This window comes from Leopardus geoffroyi, chromosome C1 (genome assembly GCF_018350155.1).
Source record: "Leopardus geoffroyi isolate Oge1 chromosome C1, O.geoffroyi_Oge1_pat1.0, whole genome shotgun sequence".
Classification (NCBI taxonomy): Eukaryota; Metazoa; Chordata; class Mammalia; order Carnivora; family Felidae; genus Leopardus; species Leopardus geoffroyi.
In genome coordinates this window covers 21,555,860-21,579,153 of record NC_059328.1, presented here as the reverse complement: position 1 = coordinate 21,579,153, position 23,294 = coordinate 21,555,860, and the positions used below count along the sequence as shown (strand labels likewise).

The 23,294-nt window shown below is 44.9% G+C and overlaps 2 protein-coding genes across 9 annotated transcripts in view; one reads left to right on the top strand and one right to left on the bottom strand.

The window, feature by feature from the left end:
• GMEB1 (glucocorticoid modulatory element binding protein 1) overlaps nucleotides 1-10,203 on the bottom strand; it is a 38,278-nt gene extending 28,075 nt beyond the window's left edge. Inside the window, exons 1-3 of one of the 8 annotated variants that reach the window (XM_045476343.1) lie at nucleotides 9,632-9,745; nucleotides 8,193-8,305; nucleotides 2,360-2,513 (exon numbers count right to left, since the gene is read on the bottom strand). In XM_045476343.1, coding sequence (XP_045332299.1) covers nucleotides 2,360-2,487 — 128 coding nt within the window. In that variant the 5' untranslated portion in view covers nucleotides 2,488-2,513; nucleotides 8,193-8,305; nucleotides 9,632-9,745. Of the gene's footprint in view, nucleotides 1-2,359; nucleotides 2,514-8,192; nucleotides 9,522-9,631; nucleotides 9,746-10,086 lie in introns of those variants that run through there. The other 7 variants (XM_045476341.1, XM_045476342.1, XM_045476346.1 and 4 more) reach the window with 7 other exon arrangements.
• Nucleotides 7,999-10,235, top strand: LOC123599911 (basic proline-rich protein-like). The gene is made up of 4 exons (XM_045482387.1): nucleotides 7,999-8,034; nucleotides 8,851-8,976; nucleotides 9,462-10,020; nucleotides 10,186-10,235. The coding sequence occupies exons 1-4, from the start codon at nucleotides 7,999-8,001 to the stop codon at nucleotides 10,233-10,235; spliced, it is 771 nt and encodes a 256-aa protein (XP_045338343.1).
• The last annotated feature ends 13,059 nt before the right edge of the window (nucleotides 10,236-23,294 follow it).

Here is a 23,294-nt window from a genome sequence, read left to right as displayed (position 1 = left end):
GCTCTGGGCTGATGGCTCAGAGCCTGGAGCCTGTTTCCGATTCTGTGTCTCCCTCTCTCTCTGCCCCTCCCCTGTTCATGCTCTGTCTCTCTCTGTCCCCAAAAAAATAAATAAACGTTGAAAAAAAAATTTAAAAAAAAATATATATAACTAGAGAAATCAATTAAACATTGATTGGCAGGCATCTCAAAATGCAGAACCTGAAAATGTATCACTAGCTTATATGGTAAATTCAGTGTAAACAGTAGGTTGGGGGGGGCGCCTGGGTGGCTCAGTTGGTTGAGCATCCGACCAACTTCAGCTCAGTTCATGATCTCGCAGCTTCTGAGTTCGAGCCCCACGTCAGGCTCTGTGTTGACAGCTCGGAGCCTGGAGCCTGCTTCAGATTCTGTGCCTCCCTCTCTCTCTGCCCCAACCCACTCGCATTCTGTCTCCGTCTGTCTCAAAAAAAAAATAAACATTTTTAAAAAATTAAAACAAAACAAAACAAAAAAACCAGTAGGTTGGGGAGTCCATATGTAGTACAAAGATGTCTAATCAGGCAACGAGAATTTTCCCGAAAAGACAATGCCATTTGGAAAATTAAAAAAGACATATACACACACAAAATAAGTGGAACTAATCTTCAAAATAATTAAGTCTCTAAGTAGTTGAGAAGCGTTTTCTGTCTCCAGAAGGGATAGGAAAGCGACAACTGGAGCACTTTAGAAAAGATAGAAGAAACAATGATTCCAGGAGAAAATAAAGCTGCCATGCACAAAAGAATCTTCCTCATGTTACCCTTCCTCAAAGGGTAACAACTACAAGTATGTGTGTGTATGTAACAAATGAAATCCCAAACAAGTGATTTTGAATAAGTATGCATAATCTTTTGGTGCCACTTAATTGATTAAAATTTTTAATCACTTTATCCATTATATGTCAATACTTATTATTATTATTTAAAGATTTTATTTTTTTAAGTAAGCTCTACACCCAAAGTGGGGCTTGGACTCACAACCCTGACATAAAGAGTCACATGCTCCCCTTACTAAGCCAGCCAGGTGCCCCTGTCAGTAATTATTTATATCAACTTTCCCTTACAGATCTTAGAATATTTCCTTCAATATGCAGAAATGTCAGCAAACTATGGAGATATATATATATATATATATATATATTTAAATGTTTATTTTTGAAAGAGAGAGAAAGAGGGAAAGAGAGAGAGTGCATGCTAGTGGGGGAGGGGCAGAGAGAGAGGGAAACAGAGAATCCAAAGCAGGCTGTTTGCTGACAGCAGAAAGCCCAATGCAGGACTAGAACTCATGAACCTCAAGACTATGACCTGAGCCTAAGCCAGACGCTTAACTGACTGAGTCACCCAGGCACCTGATGAAATTTCTTACACTAAAAAGTTTTTTATGTTACCAAGAGAGAGGTTAACTATCTTTCTCCAGAAGTGTTTAAGACAAGGTACATTACTTAGTAGGTTGGGATTGGATTATGTGTTTGCCCAAGAACATTTCTTTTTCTTTTTGTAAGTAATCTCTACACCCAACATTGGGCTTGAACTCAAGACCCTGAGATCAAGAGTGGCACACGCCACTGACAGAGCTGGCTAGGCACCCCAAGAACATTTCCAATCCTATGAAGAATGTTTTATACATTCCTCAAGATAAAATAACTCTCTCTCCCTTCTCTCTGTAGATCTAATTCTTATTTAACCTTCAGGACCATTTAAAAATCTTATCTCTTCTTTCAAATTCATAGTGATCCTCTGAATTCAAGCTACTTTCTAACCATGACACTCAACACTTCTTAGATTTTGCCATGTAAGTGACCTCTTTATTTACATATATGTATTTTTGGTTTGTACAACTAGACTGCAAGCTCCATGATGGTGGGAACCATGTGCTATATTTCTTCCAACACTTTGTAATATATCGTATAATAGTAGGTGGTCGATAAGTATTATTTGATTAACTAAGCTTGATTAATTTGTCCATCCTTTAGGGTCCAGATCCCTTCTGGTACGAAAAGTTTTGCAGTTGCCTTGCCTAATCTCCTCTGACTCTAACTACACTGTCTTTTGGTAAACATGTATCAAGTCCCTATGCTAAACTGTGTGGATAAATAAGAAGAGGGAGCTATGTAACTTACCCTCAAAGAGCTTACAGTGGAGAAGAGGGAGAGAGACAAAGACACAGTTTACTGTTGTAATAAGTATTAAAATAACAAATAGAGCACATGATACATTATAAATACGTTCTGAAAGACTGATGCTAAATGTTCCATTGTGCTAAGCAACCATAAAGTTAAAATTTCCCCACTCTTTAAACCTCCCAAATTTTTCAGACTACCCAAATCTTTGGTTACTTACCCTTGCTGCACAGGCTGTAACTGCAAGATCACTTGGGTTTTAGTGTCTTCAGGGTTCTCCCCTTCATTTCCTTCAGTGGGAACCACAACCACATCCCCCACTGGAACACTTACTTCTGCATTAGCCATCTTTCACATGAAGTCAGATAGCTGGGCTGTTGTCAGAAACAAGAAGCATCAGTGACTGTCTGGTTTTGAAAAGATAGCAACCCTAGGAAAGGAACATCAGGATAATTAAGACTACTCATTCTAAGATCATGGTCCTCTGAAAAGGATGGGAACTGTGAGAAGGGGCTGACAGGCTCTGATCTTTCCAGACATGCTTTCGTACTCACTTCCTGATTTAGGTTTTCTTAGTATATGTGATTCACCCAGTGCTGTGCTGGAGCCTGCTCCTGAGAACCAATTGTGCACATCTCTTCCCAAATCTGAGTTTAGTGACAGCAAGTTGGTAGCTTGAAATCAATGATGCTGGGAGTACATACACCACAGAAATTGGCAAGCACTACAAATCAGGGTGTTTTTTTTTTTTTTTTTTTTTCTGGAGAACTGATTTATAGCACACCACTAGTTCCAACCCCATCAGTAAACTCCTAGAAAGTAAGAATCACCTCTTTTCTTTGCAACCAGCCATTATGCTTCACCAAGCACTCTGTACTTTGTGAGCACTTCATAAGTATCTGCTAACTGAAACTGTACAGGAAGAAAAATGATTTGCATTGTGTGGTTGTTTAATAAATACTGAATCCAACTGTATGACCTCTAGAAGTTTCTTACTACCTCTTCGCCTCAGACTGAATGGAGAGATGATCTTGCCTGACATCTCCCTTGCAGACTTGTTGGGGAAACCAGTGTCCAACACCATGTGCTCCCCGACTCTAACACAACTCAAAGCATCATCCCCATTTTTTTTAAGTTTATTTATTTTTGAGATAGAGAAAGTAGGGGAGGGGCAGAGAGGAAGAGAGAAAGAATCTTAAACAGGCTCCTCAATGTCAGCACGATGTGGAGCTCAATCTCACAAACTGTGAGATCATGACCTGTGCAGACCATGACCTGAGCCAAAAATCAAGGGACAGCCGCTTAACCGACCGAGCCACCCAGGTGTCCCAGCATCATCCCAATTTTAACGAAAACTCAGAGGGCCCCAGAATATTCTGCAGTAGTTAGTCCTCACAGTTGCAAAGAAGGGAGTCACTAAAAAGAGTACAGGTAAGAGCACTGTGTTTACTTTCACGTGTAGGGACACGGTGGACACACATTTGAATATGTGACTGATAATCAGACAACCGAATCCACATCGTGGCTCATATTTGCCTATAATATGCATACTTAAGCACAGCAAGCAAAGTCTCCCTCATTTGGCCCCAAAATATTTTTCCCGTTTTATCTGCAACTGTAATTCCCTGAGAATCTGAAGTGCCAGCCAACCCAGCCTCTGCCCGTGCTCTGAACAGACAATATGTACCTTCAGGTTTTTAGACCTTTGTTATTCCTTAAGCCCCAACTCTCTTCTCCCTCATCTCAGTCTCCCTTCAAGGCCCAGTTCAAAGCCCACTCCTCCACAGAGGCTCTGCCAAGCCATTTTCTTTTCTACAGTCCCCCAACACTTCACATGTAGCTTTCCTCTAGTGGTTATCACACTGTGCCCTGTATTGTCGTTAATTGAACAGACCTCTATCTCCATAACTGCACTATACTCTCTATGAGGGCAGGTGCTGCTTCTCTAAAAAGCTGGTCTCGGGGCGCCTGGGTGGCGCAGTCGGTTAAGCGTCCGACTTCAGCCAGGTCACGATCTCGCGGTCCGTGAGTTCGAGCCCCGCGTCAGGCTCTGGGCTGATGGCTCAGAGCCTGGAGCCTGTTTCCGATTCTGTGTCTCCCTCTCTCTCTCTGCCCCTCCCCCGTTCATGCTCTGTCTCTCTCTGTCCCAAAAATAAATAAACGTTGAAAAAAAAAAATTAAAAAAAAAAAAAAAGCTGGTCTCCACAGCCCTGATCATCATGGCACTGACATGTTGGTTCAATCAATTTTTGTTTGTATATAATCCAGTTAAAATTGCTCGTAGCAGACTTAGGCTTCTGCCTTTTGTGATTCTCACATTCAAACCTCTTTCCTGAATTCTCTACCACCTGTACCCAAAAGCCTCTTATAATTTATCTTGTAAGCACCTTAAACTGAACTCACGTTCTCTCACAAACCTGCTCTTGTTTCCCTCCTCAGTAAATGGCGCTATCCTCCACCCATTTTCTCAAGCCAGAAACTAAGGAGTTACTTTTCATTCTTCTCTTTATAAAATCTAATCAACTACCAAATCCTATCCATTCTATCATCTATATTTCTCTTTTAACCATCCCCCATTCTCCATCTGTGCTGCCACCATACTCTGAGCTACACACTACCACTTGAATTTTTCCAGCTGCTTCGCATCAGTATCCTTATCTCTGATCTTGCTCTCCACTCCATCATCTACAGAGCAGACAAAGTGATCTTACTAAAGGCCACAAGCCATTTCCCCATTTCAGAATCCTTCAGAGGATTCCCTTTGCTATTAAAGTGCAAGCATCTTAACAGTGCTTATAGAATCCTCCAAATCTGTCCCATCTACGCTGCTAACCTCATTTCTCATAGTTCTTCCTCTCACATTGTGGTCTCCTGTCATTGAATTTTTTTTTTTTTTAATGTTTATTTGTTTTTGAGAGAGAGAGACAGAGTGCAAGTGGGGGAGAGGAAGACACAGAATCCAAAGCAGTCTCCAGGCTCTGAGCTGTTTGCTAGCACAGAGCCCGACGCAGGGCTCGAACCCATGAACTGCAAGATCATGACCTGAGCCGAAGTTGAACACTCAACTGACTGAGCAGATGCCCCCCCCCACATTTTTTTTTCAATTTCTCAAACATGCCATATTTCCTCACCTGAGCCTTCACGCTTGTTTCCTCTACCTAGAATTCTCTTTTCCTTCCTTTTTGGCTAGTCACTGCTAAACTTTTATAACTTATTTAAAACATTACTTCCTGGGGCACCCGGCTGGCTCAGTTGTTAGAACAAGAGACTCCGGATGTCAGAATCATGAGTTCAAGCCCCACATTGAGTTTACTTTAAATAAATAAATAACTTCCTTAGGGAGGCCTGTGACTTCCTTGACTAGATGTGAGATTGTGTTCTTAGTACCTACAGCACCCCTGTCATAACCATCATCCCACTTTGTCAGCCTCTCCCCACCAGAATATATCCTGGGAGAGCAAGGATTGCCTTTCTTTTTCAACGGCTCCCCTACCCTTAGCTCAGTACCCATGACACAGGAGTACAATAACCAGTTTTCAAATATCAGACTACTATTTACAAAACTGTGTCTACTTTGGATATGAAAAGGGAGAGTACCTGCTCTTCAGGAACTAAACAAGGGAAAGAGATGCATACTAGAGAAAAAAATTAATTGTAAGATATTACAGTACACTATCTGTACTTCTATAATTTAAAGGTTTAAAACTAGGGATAAAAAACAGAATCAATGAGGGGCGCCTGGGTGGCTCAGTTGGTTAGGCGCCCCACTTCGGCTCAGGTCATGATCTTGCAGTTCGTGGGTTCGGGTCCCACATCAGGTTCTGTGCTGACAGCTCAGAGCCTGGAGCCTGTTTCAGATTCTGTATCTCCCTCTCTCTCTGCCTCTCCCCTGCTCACACTCTGTCTCTCTATGTCTCAAAAATAAATAAACATTAAAAAAACTGTTTTAAAACAAAATCAATGGACTGGTTCAGCTGGCTGCCAACAGTAGAATCAAAACAATTAGGATCTTAGAGTCTAGAAAAAGACAAAAAGGGATACAATGAGGCATAACAAATGCTATCAAATCCTACAATAATTGAACCAATAGGTATCTTCAAATTTTGAACCATTAAAATGTAGCTTGGGAGTGCCTGGGTAGCTCAGTCAGTTGAACATCCGACTCTTGATTTTGACTCAGGTCATGATCCCAGGGTCTTGGGATCAAGCTTGGAGCTTGATCTGCAACAGCGCAGAGCCTCCTTAAGATTCTCTGTCTCCCTCTGCTTCTCCCTCTAAATAAGTAAGTAAGTAAATAAATAAATAAATAAATAAAGCTTGAATTAAAATAATCACGGCTAACATTTGTTGGACATTTATTGTCAAGCACTATTCTGTTATTATTACATATTTAATGAATTTAAAACATATAATACTTTAGCATGTAACAAACTTGTGAAATTATTATTCTAAAACAGTGTTTTAGGGGTGCCTGGGTGGCTCATTCAGTTGACCGTCCGACTTCAGCTCAGGTCATAGTCTCGCAGTTCGTGGGTTCAAGCCCCGCGTCAGGCTCTGTGCTAACAAACAGCTCAGAGACTGGAGCCTGTTTCGGATTCTGTGTCTCCCTCTCTCTCTCTCCTCCTCCCCTGCTCATGCTCTGCCTCTCTCTGTCTCTCAAAAATAAATAAATGTTAAAAAAAAAAAATTAAAACAGTGGTTTAAAATTTTTTTTTTTTAATTTTTTTTTTTCAACGTTTATTTATTTTTGGGACGGAGAGAGACAGAGCATGAACGGGGGAGGGGCAGAGAGAGAGGGAGACACAGAATAGGAAACAGGCTCCAGGCTCTGAGCCATCAGGCCAGAGCCTGACGCGGGGCTCGAACTCCCGAACCGGGAGATCTTGACCTAGCTGAAGTTGGATGCTTAACCGACTGCGCCACCCAGGCGCCCCGGTTTAAAATTTTTTAAGTAGCTTAAGTAAATAAATGGGTTAGAGGAGGAGAATTAGAAGGATGCTTCTAGTTTTAACCTTCTACCCTAAGGTTGAGTCCTCTCTACAATACTCTGAATAAGTGGTTAACTAACTACTTTATTAATACTTTCCTCAATAGGAACTCATATTTTACTCCTTAGCCCTCCTACTCCTTAGAACCCAAGAGGAATGTTCTCTAACCTTCTGAGTTTATCCGAGAAGATAATTACAATCATCCACAATATGTCTCTCAGTGTCAGTAAGAGACACAGGTCTGATCCAACATGGCAACTCTAACATTCTTTAGAGAAGCAAGTTTAGGTTGAATATATCTCATTACCCTAAATACCACATTCTTAACAAGTAACCTGAAACCAGACTCTACAGACTACACTGGCTAACTGAAAGGTCATCTCTTTGAGGTGAGTATGAGCTGAAAAGTGGCTCTTGTTTATAGCAACAAAAACTCCTGAGGCAAGATGACAGAGCTGCTCCTTTGGGTATTTCATGGAAGGGGCCTTAGAGTATTCACTGTGTAATCACACAACACTGTAATTCTAGGGGAACACACATAAAGGAAAGATGTCACATCCACGTGAAAATAATTATTTTGTAGTTCTTTTCAAAGACAAAAAAGACACCTTGATCAAGAGTAAGCACATGACCATTGACATAACTATTGGAAAACTAAACAAATGACATCTGACCTACTCGAGATTAAATTCATTTTTTGTGTTCTGAAAACAAAGGTTTCTTTTTTTTTTTTTTTTTAAAGTAATCTCTATACCCAACACAGGGCTCAACCTCATGACCCCGAGACCAAGAGCTCCACGCTCCATCGACTAAGCCAGCCAGGCACCCCTGAAAACTAACGTTTAAAACGTGGCAAAATCATGAGTGTCACATGATTGCAGGGACATCGGAGTTGATAGTGGAAAAGGTAAAAGAAATAGATACCCTGAAACTTTCTAACCCCAGAATGTATTTATTCCATACTGTATTATAATTTTTGTAGATTGTGTAGTCTATTACGAAATTCCCAAGTTATAATAAATTATATAATCATCAATATAATCAATAAAATTAAAACTTTATTACTTGAGGCCAAAACTCCTTGATTTTTTCCTTCTTTATTCCTTCTCATGCATTCAGTAGGTGATCCAGGGTGCTATCAAATGTAATAAAGCCAACAAGAAGGCTACACAGGACCACTGTGAGGGACAGAGCCAAAGCAAATGAAGTTTGGGACAGGTCACATATTGAAGACTACTATATAGGTGTTTGCGGAAGCGATGGGATAAAGGGTTCTTTGAAGCGTCATCACACTAGACTCTAGGGGACTTCTGCCTAGGACAAGAGCAATTTAGGGCCCAAGCTAACCCAATGAAGTTGAGTACAAATTAGCTACTTAATATATGTTTGTTGAGGTAAATATGAATGGTTGACTCATGACTAATGAAAAAAGTCATCAAGTCAGTATATACTAAGTATATATTAAATATCCATAATTGATAAAAGGCTTACGAATTAGGGAAGACAGTCCAAACATTTAATGAAAAGGTCCTCCAAAAGCACTTTGGTAGCATTACCAGAGGCAAGGGAGAAGAATCCCTCTGAGAGTCTAGAACGATCTGATCCTCCCTTTCCCCAATCCCTAGGTTGAGGAAACCCAGTTCTTGGTTCTCCTAAATAGACACCAAACAAGGCCCTTTCTGTGTCTGTTAGGAAGTACTTTTGAGATTTCTCTCATCTTAAGAGAATTCAGACCTCCTCCTGTTCCTTGGACGGTCAAGCCCTGCACCGCCCCCGCCCCCCACCTCTACTAGGTCAAGGCTTGACACGCCTTAGTCTGGTCTGGTGCATCACTCTCCAGGACTCTCAGGTAAGATTCTGCTCTCACCGTTCCTGCCCCTCAATTAGGAGACAGCTGGCCAATTCCCCTGTCATTTCTGAAAGCAGAAATGTCATTTCTTCCCCTCAATTGTCTTCTCTCCGGTCCTCCAAAACACGGGTTTTCCCACCCCCTGACATACCAGACTGTTCCGTTCTCTACCTATATACTTCAGAAGATCCTCAGTCTCTCATTCCCTCACAGGTTTGGACCCTTCCCCTTCCTACTTGAGGAGGCTGAGGCGTCTTCCTACCGCCCCCTCATCTCCGGGAAGGCAGAGGCCTGTTCACTTTCCCCTGGAGCTCTTCTTCCTCGTCCCCTGCTCACACTACCCATACTGTCACCACGCCTTCGGAACAGCACCTGCCTCTTTTCCCCTGGACTGAAAGGCCGAGGCCTCTAATGCGCCCCTCGGGTGAAACTCGGGCCTCCTTCCCTCCGCAGAACCCACTCTCCGCTCTTTCTCTCCCGCCAAGCTTCCAAGGGTCTCCTCTCGGGCGGGCGTGCAGGCTTCCTTCACCTTTCGTACCCACCCCCTACTTCCCTCCACCTCCCCCACCCCACCCCCGGCCGAGCGCGACCCAGGCCCCTCCCAAGCTCTGTATCCAAGGGCCAGCTGCTCCCCGGGCCCCGCCTCTAGGGATACCCCGGGATCCCCGGACCCCTCGTCGGGGTCCTGGGCGTCCGGGCCTCTCAGTCCGGAGCCGCTCCGGCCCCTCTGGGCCCCTCAGCCTAGGACTTCCGGGGCCCTCGGTCCGGGGGCGCTGGGCCCCCCCAGCGCCCCGCTCGCCGGCGCCCGCCGCCCTCGGCCAGGGGCCGAGCCCGGGCGGCGCGGCCGGCCGCGCTGGGGGCGGCCCGGCTGCTCGGGCGGACCCAGCGGCAGCGTCCCCCCACCCCCCCGCGGCGCCGCGACGTCCGCTCGCTCCCCGGCGGCGGCGGCGGCACGCACAGGGCGTGGGGAGGCGCCCGCGGAGGCAGCAGCCCCCCGCCCCCTGCGCGCCCGCCCGCCCTCGCCGGCCGCCGCGCGGCCCCCGCGCCCGCCCCCCCGCCCCCACCCCACCCCGCGCCCGCGCCCGCGCGCCCACCCCTCCCCCTCCTCACCGTCTCCGTCGGGCGGGCGGGCGGCGAGCGGCCAGGGCGGGCGGGCGACGGAGCATGCGCAGAGGCCGCCACGGCCGCTACTGCCACCGCCGCCGCCAGGCCGAGCTTCAACACTTCCGGCCGCCGCCGCCGGCGAGCTGGCGCCTTAAAGGGGACGCGTCCTTATTGCAGGCCCCACGGAGGATGAATCTCAGCCGGAGGAATTTGAATGAACCTTTACCTGAGAAGGGGTCTTTTGCTCTGGAGAGTCAGTATTGGGAAGGGCTCTGGGGACCCTAATAACTCTTCTTCCCCAACTTCAAGGTGAGGAAAAGGAGGTCTAAATTAAAGGTTCATCTCATCCGCAATCAGGGGCAAAGGCAGGTCTCTCGACTCCTCTGGAGGACTGCCCATTTCACCTCCCCAAATCCAGTTTTATTACAGACCTTCAGAAGTAATGCCCCACTATCAATTCGGAATCAAAGATCTGGTTGAGTATAGAGTCAGTAACTGGTCACGAGTCCTTGAGCAAGCTGCTTGCATTCTCTGACCCACGCATTTGCCAAGCCTTGCCTGGTAGTGAGGTTATGGATTCAAGTCTTAACTTCTTTAGGGGTATTATTAACAGCTCCAAACCTGCATTTCGTGTAAGGTATAAGGTTGTCGTGAGTGTTAAGAGGTGATACTTGAAAAGTGCTTAGGAAATTTCTAGGAGCCAGTAACAGTCATTAGCAAGTATTAAAACCTTTCTGTATGGCCAAGCGTTGGGGAAGATGCTTTTGTCTCCTATAATATTCCCAGCGACCCTACTAAGTAGCTTCTTTTCACTCCCGTTTTACAGATAAAACAAAACAGGGGGGTAAGAGAATTAGTTAATTCCTCAAGGTCACATAACCTTAAATGGCATAGGCAGGGTCTCAATTCAGGCCCTTCCTTCTCCAGAGTCCATGGTTGTAACCGCTGAGATGGTTCCTCTTATTAGGAACAAATGAGGTGGTGGTATGGGCACTTTTTTTAAGGGGGTAGGAGAATTGATTCCTCTGTCTTGCCTCCTCCTGTCATGTCCCCTCCACCACCAGGAAGAGGTGACAGGAAGTCTTACAAGTTCTTGATTCAAGGACAGGTAAGAATGCCCAGGGGTCAACGATAAAACTGAATTTGGGGGCTCAGGGATGTTGACCAAGTCTCACCTCTCTCTTTTTTTAAAAAGTGTTTATTTATTTATTTTGAGAGAGAGAGAAAGACAGAGAGCCTGAGTGGGGGAGGGGCAGAGAGGGAGAGAGAGAATCTGTCAATGCAGAGCCCCACTCAGGGCTCAGTCTCACCAATGGTGAGATCATGACCTGAGCCAAATCAAGAGTCAGATGCTCAACCCACTAAGCCACCCAGGCGCCCCAAGTCTCACCTCTCTTAAGCCTTGGTTTACTCTTCTGTAAAATAGAGATGATTTTCCCACTGTGCCAACCTCTCAGGGCTGTTTCCAGTATCAAAATAAGGAGACTTAGTGCCCACATTGGTACCTGTTCTTATGATCAAGGACTTACACATTATCAGATGATTTTGAATATAATAGGGGCTGGTCATGACTGGAGTCTGGACCTATGTGAACTATTCCATAGTGGGACCATCTGTATCTTTTGATCATGCATTGAACACCCACTGAACACTCACTGAACTGTCCTTACCTTCCAGAAACTCTTGTTCACCTTCTTCAGAGACAGAATTGTAAACATACAAGACAGTACAGTGTGTTAGATGTTATCCTAGAGATACAAACTAGGCACTGAAAAAGTTCAAAGAGCTCTCCCTGGAAAATTCCTGAACAGCTTTAGAGAGGAGGGGGTATTTGAGCCTGGCCTCAGGAATGACTAGTCCATCAAAGGGAAAGTGAGGAAGAGCATTCCAAAAAGTACAGCAGGTGCAAAGACAAGAAATGATGGGAGCTGGGCTGAAGAGGGAGGCTAGAACCAGATGTTGTCATAAGGAGTACAAAGCCAGCCTGCAGGTATTCGGGACCCAAAGAAGGCTTATGTTCTCTCCGACTGCACTGCTAACACCCAACCCAGCCCACAGGGCTTGACCAGGCCACTGCAGTCTCAGCCACACTGTCCACCTCAACCCCAGATGCACTCCACCCTATGCACCTAGAGGGAGTAATCTTTTGAAGAGACAAAGTCAAATGTGACTTCCTTGCCAAAAACCCTTTAATAGCCTCCCATTCCACTTAGAATAAAACCCAGTCCCCTAACCAGGGCCCCCAGGCATGATCTTCCTGCCCTCCTCCTTCCACCCCTTACTGTGCCCCAGACCAGACATCCTGGGCTCCTTTGTGTGCTGGGAACTCTCTAGGCCTTATCACTAGCTCTTCCCTCTACCTGGAAAGTGCCTCTTTCAGCTCTCCAGAGCTCATTCTCATCCTTCATTCCTCACAGGCCTTTCCTGGCTCCCAACCTGATGTTGTGTCCCAGCCACATTCTTCTCTATCATCGCTGCCCCAGTTCCATCAGGACAACTGTCATGTTGATCTGGGGGGACTATTCCAGGGCAAAGACCACCTCTGAGAGAACTCCTCTCCCCATGCCCTACTTTCTTTCAATCCCCCTGCTTACTTTTGTAGCAGTCCCATAATTTGAAATCCCCTGGAGGGGTGCCTGGCTGGCTCATTCAGCAGAACACGTGACTCTTGATCTTGGGGTTGTAAGTTTGAGCCCCATGTTGGGTATGGAGATTACTTTAAAAAAATAAAATCTTTTGTGGTTTTAGGCACTTTGGTGGCTTGTGATTTTAGGCACTTTGAGGTACTTTGGTGGCTCAGTCAGTTCCGTCCAACTCTTTTTTTTTTTTTTTTTTAACGTTTATTTATTTTTGAGACAGAGAGAGACAGAGCATGAACAGGGGCTCAGAGAGAGGGAGACACAGAATCCGAAGCAGGCTCCAGGCTCTGAGCTGTCAGCACAGAGCCCGACGCGGGGCTCGAACTCACGGACCGCGAGATCATGACCTGAGTCGAAGTCGGATGCTTAACCGACCGAGCCACCCAGGCGCCCCAAGTTGTGTCCAACTCTTGATTTCAGCTCAGGTCATGATCTTGCAGTTGTGGGATCAAGCCCCATGTAGGGCTCAAGCTGGGCATGGAGACTGCTTGGGATTCTCTCTCACCGTCTCCCTCCACTCCTCCCTCTGCTTGCATTCTCTCTCTCCAAAAAATAAATAAATAACAAAATAAATAAAATCTTTAAAGAAGAAAGAGAGAAATCCCCTAGATTATTTACCTATTTTGGGTCAATCTGTATGATTTACCCCTCATAGTATTTGGAGCAGAGTTTGTGCATAGCAAATGTTTGTTGACTGACTGAAGGAATGAATAATCAGAAAAATTATAAGGTATGGACTGGGGAGGAGAAAGATCAGGAAATGGAAGCTATGTCAGGGAGACTACTATGATCCAGGCAGGAAAGAGGGGGCCTCCTGCAGGGCAGAGGAAAACATATCAGCAGGGAGCTGATGGGTTCCAGACACAGTTTCAAATTGGAACCAACAGGTATTAGTGACCAACTAGACATGGGGAGAATGAGGGAAAGAATGAGACAATGATGACTTCCAGGGAAGGAATAAAGCAGGAAGAGTTGGTTGGGGTTGAGGGAAAGTAGAAATGATGAGTCGGTTTAGACTTGTTCAGTGTGAGTTGTTTGAGGGACATCCAAATGAAGGTATTCAGAAGGAATTTGGATTGACTTACCCGAGGCAAGAGGCGAGGGCTGGGATATAGGAGCTGTCATGTAAATGGAATCATATAGGCCAAGAGTGGATGAGGCCACCCAAGAAGAGTGTGCAGAGAGGACGGGGCTAGATGTCCAAACCTAGGGAACATTAAGCTGAAAGGAATCTGCAGAGACCAACCAGAAGTGGTCAGAAAATTAGGTCCGTGGACAAAGGGGAGAAAGGAAGCCCAGATGGCAAGCAGGGAGCTTACAGAAAGGAGACAGCACCAATCATGTCTGATACTGCACAAAGCTCTGGCAAAGAAAAAGGAAAAGCCCCTGGATTTGGCAATTAAGAGTTCATTGCTGATCCTTCCAGGGTGGAGTCACCTCCAGAGTTAAGGAGGAGGCCAGATTGTAGTGGATCAAGTAGTCAATGGGAGAAATGAAAGAACCAGCCAGTGGAGACCATTCTTTAAAATTTTTCGATAGAGGGGGTGCCTAGCTGGCTCAGTTGGTAAGAGTGTGTGACTCTTGATCTTGGAATTGTGAGTTCAAGCCCCACATTGGATGTAGAGATTACTTTTAAAAAGATTTAAATTTAAAATCTTTTAAAAATAAGTAAAATTTAAGAAAATTAAAAATTTGTGATAGGAGGAACTAAGACATAAGGCAATTAGAAGATTAAGAGGAAAGAAAGGGTGCCTGGGTGGCTTAGTTGGTTAAGTGTCCAACTCTTGGTTTCAGCCATGGTTCGTGAGTTCAAGTGCTACGTTGGGCTCTGTGCTGACAGTGTGGAGCCTGCTTGGGATTCTGTCTCTCCCTCTCTCTCTCTCTGCCCCACCCACACTCATGCTGTCTCTCTCTCTCTCAAAATAAATAAATAATTTTTTTTTAAGAGGAAAGAAAGTCATGTGAAGGCTTTCCTTTTTTATTTTTTCACTTAGTTGTTTTTCCTATGAATTACACATTCACTATACAAAATTGTAACGTGCATAAGAGGATGGAGAAGCAGAGAAAAAAGTGTTTCTTTAGCATCTAGCATATTTCCTTTCAATCTTTTTCTATGTATTTTTTTTTCTTTACCTGGATGAATTATCTTCAATGTACAGTTCCGTGTTGTGCTTTTGTCCCCCACTAAACATTGTTTCCTAAACATTGATGGCGGTTTTTCTTCTCCTTCTTATTTTTTAATATGAGACACTTGAATGGCCACTCAGCTCTGCCCTCCCCTCTAGCATCCTTGGGGGGTCTCTCTGATTTTTCAGCAGACAATTTTGTTTGGGGGATAATTCTGTTAATTTGGGGGGGGAATAAAAAAGGCTGAACAATAGAAGGGACAAAAATAAAAATAATTTGGCAGGGGGAGGGACAGCTAACAGGGTTAGGAGAGGGATGTTCAAGGTATCCAGGCCTGGGTGGGGAGACCATGAGTGTGAGCTGGACATAGGCCTGCAGTGTTTGCAGTCATTTTGGAAATAGCAGGGCAACTGAGGAGTGCTGATGTCCAGGCCTGCCAAGGGCTTGCTAGCTGCCACACACTGCTCTAAGCACTTAAGGTCTATACAACCTCCCAGGTCCTTTTATTAACCCAGTTTAACATGAGAGGTTAAGAACTTGCCCACATTTATACATCTATTTAATGGCTTGGTTGGATTTGAACATAGGCAATTGTGCTGCAGAGCCCATGCTCTTAATTATCTCTCTACTGTAGAGCTCCTATTCTTGGCTGCACGTAGAATCACTTGTGGAGATTTTATAAAATACCCATACCAGGGCCCCACCCCACATGAATTCAGATGAGATCTCCGAGGATAGAGCCCAGATATGAACATTTTTTGTTAAAAAAATGTTTTTTGAGTTTATTATTTTTGAGAGAAAGAGAGAGCACGAGCTGGGGAGGGGCAGAGAGGGAGAGGGAGACACAGAATCCCAAGCAGGCTCTAGGCTCCGAGCTGTCATCACAGAGCCCAACGTGGGGCTTGAACCCATGAACCATGAAGTCATGACCTGAGCCAAAGTCGGACAGATGCTCAACCTACTGAGCCACCCAGGTGCCCCAAATATTTTTTAAAATGTCCCTAGAAGACTCTAATGGCCATCCAGGTGTAAGAACCAATCTAATCCTTGCTGAGTGCCATGTCTTAGTGTCCCCATCTTACAAATAGGACAACTAAGGTTGCATAGTTGGTAAGTGGTAGAGCCAGAATCTGGACTTTTGTTTTTCTTTAATGTTTATTTATTTATTTTCGAGAGAGAGCTGGGGGAGGACAGAGAGAGAGAGAGAATCCTAAGCAGACTCCACGCTGTCAGCACAGAGCCCAGCATGGGTCTGGAATCCACCAACTGCAAGATCATATCTGAGCTGAAATCAAAAGTCAGATGCTTAATGGACTGAGCCACTCAGCATCTCCAGAATCTGGACTTTTTACCTCAGCCTATGCTATGACCCAGCCATTCTGATTTCCTGAGACTAGTTGCTCATCAGATTGAAAGGAGCAAACACTGCTTGAGCCCCTTCTCTGTGTCTGCCAATGTGCTAGGAGCTTTCCCAGAGATGAAATTCTAGCTAGCAAGTGTTAGCCCCATGTCTCGGAAGAGGCAAGACAGGCTCAGTGAAATTAGGTGGCATTGCGAGGCTGAGACACAGGAAAGCTGCCACTTCCAATGAATCCATCCAAAGTCCAGGCTTTGTGCCAGGACAACTTTTTCCCTTTCTCTGGTGTCACCTCCTACCCATACCAGAGGTTGAAATCAGTGCCACCAGGACCAGACGTTGAGCAGGCCTGCTGGGGTTGGACCAGCTGGAGAGTTTGTGCCCGATCTGGAGGGGCAGCAGCTCCCCTACCAGTCTGCCGTGGAACCAGAATGTGGGCCCAGTGTGGCTTGCCCAATTTGGAAGAGGAGGTAGAAATCCTAAGTTTTATTTGATGTCTCTGGATATGTAAGTGTCAATAACCAATTTCAAAAAAAATGAAAACAAACCCAAATGTCAGACCTCTTCTGGGCTCTACATTGTCCATCTGTAAAGAGGTGTGGCCTGTGGGTCCCAGATAGCAGTGTCTGGTCTCGCCTCCCAGGCATCCGCTTCCAGCCTGGAACAGTGCCTCCAGCTGCCTGACTGCAAAGTCAGCATGTCCACCCTGACTCATTTCTACCCTATCTCACCTTAGATCCTCCCTTCCCCCACCTCTTACCTCTTCCACCTCAGAGAATGATACTTCCATCACTCAGTCGCCTCCCAGAGACCCCTCTGATACCGCCTCCTCTCTGAACCCCACCTGGTCCACACCACCATCATCACCTGCCTCTGCTGCCTTACAGCCAGAACCTCCTGATTGGTCTCCCCACTTCCTGCCATGCTGCCTCCCAGCCTTCACTGTTTACTACTCCAATGGCCTCTCTTCCCCTTAGAATTAACCTTGAACTCCTCATCATGGTCTACAAGACCATTCATGAACTGGCTCTGGGATCTCCACTTGACTCCTTTTCTCTCTGTCACCCTGCTCCAGCTTCATTGGCCTTCCTCAAGTGCCTCTGACACATGGGTTTCATAACCTTTGCCCGTGCTGTTTCCCCACAGAATCCTATAACGCTCTTCTCCCACATCTTCAGCTGGCTCCTTTCTGTGCTCCAGGTCTCATCTCAGCTGAGCCAGGCCTGCCCTGTCCTCACTGTCTCCAGTTGTGTCTGCTCCCAGTCACTCTCTCTCACATCCCCTTTATAGCCCTTACTGACACCAGGCACATCTTCCTTGTCTGTATCCACTCTCCTTCCCCTCTCTCACTTCCTTTTCTACCCTATCCCCCTCTCTAGCCCTAACCTGTCACTCAAATGCATATAAACCCTGTAATGGAATCTCCTTGAGGGCGGAGACAAAGTCTGTTTTATTCAGCCTCTAGAATATTGCCTGATACCAGATAGCTCTCAAAACATATTTGTTGGGGCCCCTGGGTGACTCAGTCGGTTAAGCATCCAACTTTGGCTCAGGTCATGATCTGGAGGTTTGTGAGTTCAAGCCCCACATCTGTGCTGACAGCTCAGAACCTGGAGCATGCATCTGTGTCTGTCTGCCTGTTTCTCTCTCCTCTCTCTCAAAAATAAATAAACATTTGGGGCGCCTGGGTGGCGCAGTCGGTTGGGCGTCCGACTTCGGCCAGGTCACGATCTCGCGGTCTGTGAGTTCAAGCCCTGCGTCAGGCTCTGGGCTGATGGCTCAGAGCCTGGAGCCTGTTTCCGATTCTGTGTCTCCCTCTCTCTCTGCACCCCCCCCCCCCCGTTCATGCTCTGTCTCTCTCTGTCCCAAAAATAAATAAATGTTGAAAAAAAAATTTTTTTTTAAATAAATAAACATTAAAAATTTTTTTAAATATTTGTTTATTAAGGACTGCCTACCCTTTTGTATCTACCTCCCCTCCCCCACAGCTTACCCTATCTTCTGCATCACATTTGCAGAAGCCAGAACCCACTAACAGATGGGGAGTGAATCAGAAAAAAGAGGCAAAGAGAGAAAAGGAGGAAGTCCTGCCAGTGGGTGCAAAAAAGAAAGAAAAAGAAACCAGAAAAAAAAATCTGGGTTGAAACTAGATTTGGTCAAGTGAGTCACCTATTCCCCCACCCCAGAAACCCCTTCAGCCACTGTCCACCACCAGTACCAAACCAAAAGGCTGGGTTTCTGTTTTTGGAGTCAGAGTGGACAAGATTCAAGTTATGCTGGCTCTGTGAACTTGGATCGGTCTCTGTCTCAGCGTCAGATTCTTCATCTGAAAAAGGGAGATAGTAATGGGACCTCACTCACAGAGGAGTTGTGAAGAGTAAATAAAGAATCCATACTCACAAAAAGACTAAGAATAACGTCTGGAATGTAGTAAGTACTCAAGAAATACCAGCTAGTATTACTATTAATATTCCAACTGGCACCACCTCCCTGCCTTACAGAACTCAGAGTCCTGTCAGCTGCTTCCATTGGCTACAGGACCTCTCTGGGCCTCAGTCTTCTCGTTTGTGATGGGGACCATTAGTAGCTACACTTATGAGCACGTGCTGTATACCAGGCACTTGGCATACACACAGTTTTGCCGACTTAGGGCAAACTCCCTGAGCTGGTGACCAGCTTCCAGTCCCAGTGCTGGAGATATCTTAGGCACACCCAAAACCTTGCTCTTCACCATCTTCTCTTTTCTTTAAAAATTTTAATCTTAATTTTTTAATTTTTAATTTTTAACATTATGGTAGGGGCGCCTGGCTAGGTCAGTTGGTAAAGCACATGATTCTTGGTCTCAGGGTTGTAAGTTCAAGCCCAACATTGGGTGTGGAGATTACTTAAAAATAAAATATTTAAGATAATAATAAAATTAAATTTACATTAAAAAATAAATTGTGGCAAAGTAGATATAACAGAAAATGTAGCATTTTAACTACTCTCAGTGTGCACTTGAATGGCACTAATTACATTGACATGGTTGTGCAACCATCACCACTGTCCATCTCCAGAACTTTGTCATCATCCTCAGCTGGAACTCAATGCCCACTACACAGTAACTTCCCATACCACCCCCCTTCAGTGCCTAGTAACCACTCTCCTATTTTATGAATCTGACCATTCTAGGTATCAACACATGGTATTTGTCCTTGTGAGTCTGCCTTGTTTCCCTTAGCAGAATGTCCTCAAGGTTCATCCACGTTCTAACATGTATCAGTACTTCATTCTTTTTAATGGCCAAGTAATGTTCCATGACATGGATATTTATTCATTTTGTTCTTCCCTTTATCCTCCGATGGGCATTTGGATTGTTTCTACTTTTTGGCTATTGTGAATAATGTTGCTATGAATATGGGTGCACAAAATTATCTTCGAAACTCTGCTTTCAGGGGCACCTGGATGGCTCAGTTGGTTAAGCATCTGACATCAGCCAGGTCATGATCTCATGGTCTGTGAGTTTGAGCCCCACATTGGGCTCTGTGCTGACAGCTCAGAGCCTGGAGCCTGCTTCCGATTCTGTGTCTTCCTCTCTCTCTCTCTCTCTGCCCCTCCCCTGCTCATGCTCTGTCTGTCTCTCTCTCAAAACTAAAATAAACATTAAAAAAAATGTTTTTAATTGTTTAATACCAGGATTTGATACAAGGATTCTCTATTCTTTTCCACTGGACTATATGTCTGTCTTTATAGCAATACCACACTGTTTTACTTACTATAGCTTTGTAGGAAGTTTTGAAATCAGGAAGTGTATTCTTCCAACTTTGTTCTTTTACAAACAGTATTTTGTAAAAGATACAAAAGATACAAAATACAAAAACATTTTGGCTATTAGGGGTCTCGAGATTCCATCTGAATTTTAGGATGGGTTTTCTATTTCTGCAAAAAACGTGTTAGGATTTTTATAGGGATTGTATTGAATCCACAGATCGGTTTGGCTAGTATTGACATCTCAACAATAATATTAAGTCTTCCAGCCCATGAACATGGGATGTGTTTCCATTTATTTATGTCTTCTTTAATTTCTCTCAGCAGTGTTTTGTAGTTTTCAGTGTACAAGTTACACTCATCCTTGGTTTAGTTTTACCTCCTTGGTTAATGTTATTCCTAAGTATTTTATTTTTTGATGTTATTATAAATTGAATTGTTTTCTTAATTTCCTTTTTGGATTAGTAGTGTATAGAAACACAATTTTTATGTGACCATCGTTTCTTTTCAGTGGTCACTTATCCCAACCTAGGGGAGCTCAGGGACCTTTTTGGCTGTTTTTGGTTTTGTTTTTTTAAGTAAGCTCTGTGCCCAACATGAGACTTAAACTCATGACCCTGAGATCAAGAGTGGCATGCTCTACCAACTGAGCCAGCCAGGTGCCCCCAGATTTGGTCAGTTTTGAGAGAAGAGCCATACTTCTATCTGCCTACCTGAAGGTTAGAAACTTCCTCTTATCTTCTGACAAATTGACACTCTCTTCCCCTCCACCCTTAAAATGCCAAAGCTTCATGGCCCCTCGAAATCAATTTCCCTGAACCACCTCCCCTGCCCCCTCCACCCCCTGGAGTAAACCCATCCTGTTGGGAGTCTATGGCCTGAGTAGGAGTTCCATTTTAGTTACAGAAGGCAACTTCCTTACAAGTTATGTAAACTTAGACTACCTATAAATGGGAAGACTGTTGTCCTACTTCTGAGAATGGACAGGAGCACACTGTCTTGCTACCTCCATATGCTTGGACATAGCAGGTACTTAATAAATACCAGCAATGGGGCGCCTGGGTGGCTCAGTCGGTTGGGCGTCCGACTCCGGCTCAGGTCATGATCTCGCGTTCCGTGAGTTCGAGCCCCGCGTCGGGCTCTGTGCTGACAGCTCAGGGCCTGGAGCCTGTTTCAGATTCTGTGTCTCCCTCTCTCTCTGACCTTCCCCCATTCATGCTCTGTCTCTCTCTGTGTCAAAAATGAATAAACGTTAAAAAAATTTTTTTAAATAAAAAAAATAGCAAATGTATGTACATAAGTACTTCATGACATATGAAGAGCTCTACAAATGTATTGAATGCCTACTAAGTGCCAGGTACTACATCAGACACCCAAGGATGCAAGTGATATATAAGACACAGGTTCCATGCCCTCACCCAGGTGACATTCTGGCTGGGGAATATAAATATTGAGCAACTAACTTTACATCAAGTGTAAATGCATTAATAACAACTATGATGATGTCCTGCTGCTTCGTAGATGGTGCCATGAAAGAGTGTAACAGAGTGTGAGGGAGCTAACCTAGTGAGGGGTGGGGAGGTCAAGGAAGGCCTCCCTGAGGAAGTAACATTAGAGATGAGATGTAAAGAATGAAGAAGAAGCAGCCATGATGGGAAAGGGGGAGAACCTGTTGAGAAAGAACATTTCCAGCTAGAAGGAAGAACTTTCTGGAGGCCCTGAGGCAAGGAGAGAGTAGTGGCTTCAGAGATGCACAGAGAAGACCAGTGTGGCTGGAGCCCTGAGAACGAAAAGGATGGTGAGTCACAGAGACTTACAGGATGTTAAACCAAACTAGTTAGGCGCCACGGAAGGGTCTTAAATGAGGGGGGTAGTGACATAATCAGCTAATACACAGAAACTCAGCATGCAGGAAATCCACTAAGGTCAAGTTTCTAAATTAGAGAACTTATTCCATAAACTGATTACAGCTCAGGCTCCTAGCTGTGTATATTCTCCTTTTAGCCCTTGAATTTTTTTTTTTTTTAACATCCTTATTCAAGTATAATTTACATACCACAAAACTTACCCATTTTAAACGTACAACTCAATGATTTTTAATAAATTTATAGAAGTGTACGACTGTGATGATAATGTATTTTTAGGACATTTCCTTCACCCCCAAAAGATCTCTCATGCCCATTTGTAGGGCATGCCCACGCTCCCCACCCACCATGGCCCAGCCACTGGTGTAAATGCCCACACCCACACTGAGCTCAGGTCCACTTTGGGGGAGGGCCCAAGTGGGGGCCATGCCTTTGTCCAGACTCTTGCCCTGGACCCTGCACTTTGACCTAGGCTGGGAGCTAGAGGACCCTCTACCTGGTCCTGCTGGCTCTGTGGGAACTGGCAGTCCCTGTCCCAGGGGGTCTCTCTGGTGACATTCACTTGGGGCCCTGATGCACTCACTGAGACCCCCCTGTACCTCCCACAGACCCCAAGGTGGGGGAATGGCAGGGGTCTGGCTGGGGTCCCCTTCCTATGCCCAAGGGTTTGGGGTCCAGCCCAGCTGCCAAGTGACCTTGTCCCAGCTCCCCCTCCCCAGGCTGGTGTGAGTGTGTGTGTTTGCACCCAGCTTCTATTTCATATTGCAAATGTAAATAAATAAAGGTGCTCCCACCTCCAGCTCCAGGCAGCCACTAACCTGCTTTCTTCTGCTTTCTGTCTCTATAGATTTGCCTTGTCTGGACATTTTACATAAAAGGAATCATATAAAATGTGGTCTTCTGGGACTGATTTTGTCATCATTTGTATTCCAGTGACTATGTGTCTCCATTATCTAACTTTTTCATATATCCCATATTTTCATAGAAAATAGGGAAAAAATGGGGGTGCCTGGCTGGCCCAGTCAGAAGAGTGTGTTACTCTTGATATTGGGGTTATGAGTTTGAGCCCCACATTGGGTGTAGAGATTATTTAAATAAAACTAAAAAAAAGAAAAGAAAAGAAAAGAGGGAAATATGGATGAGCAAAATGAAAAAGCTTCACTTTCCCAATAAGTCTTTCCTAACAGATTCCACTATAGTTGACTTTCTCCTGGGGCATTCTGGGCAGTCAGAGACCTGATTCCTGTCAGAAGACCTGGGCTCACCTTTTGACTCTGCTATTTTCTCGCTATGTGATCTGGGACTCTTGGAGTTTCTGTTTTCTAATCTGTAAAGTGAGCAAAATAATACTACCTACATCATTGGCTTCTATGATGAGTAATAGGAGCTAATGCATGCTAAGTGCTTTATATAGGGACTGGCATGCGATAAGGACACCATAGAGGTGAAACATTATCATAAATATTCCTATGCAACATT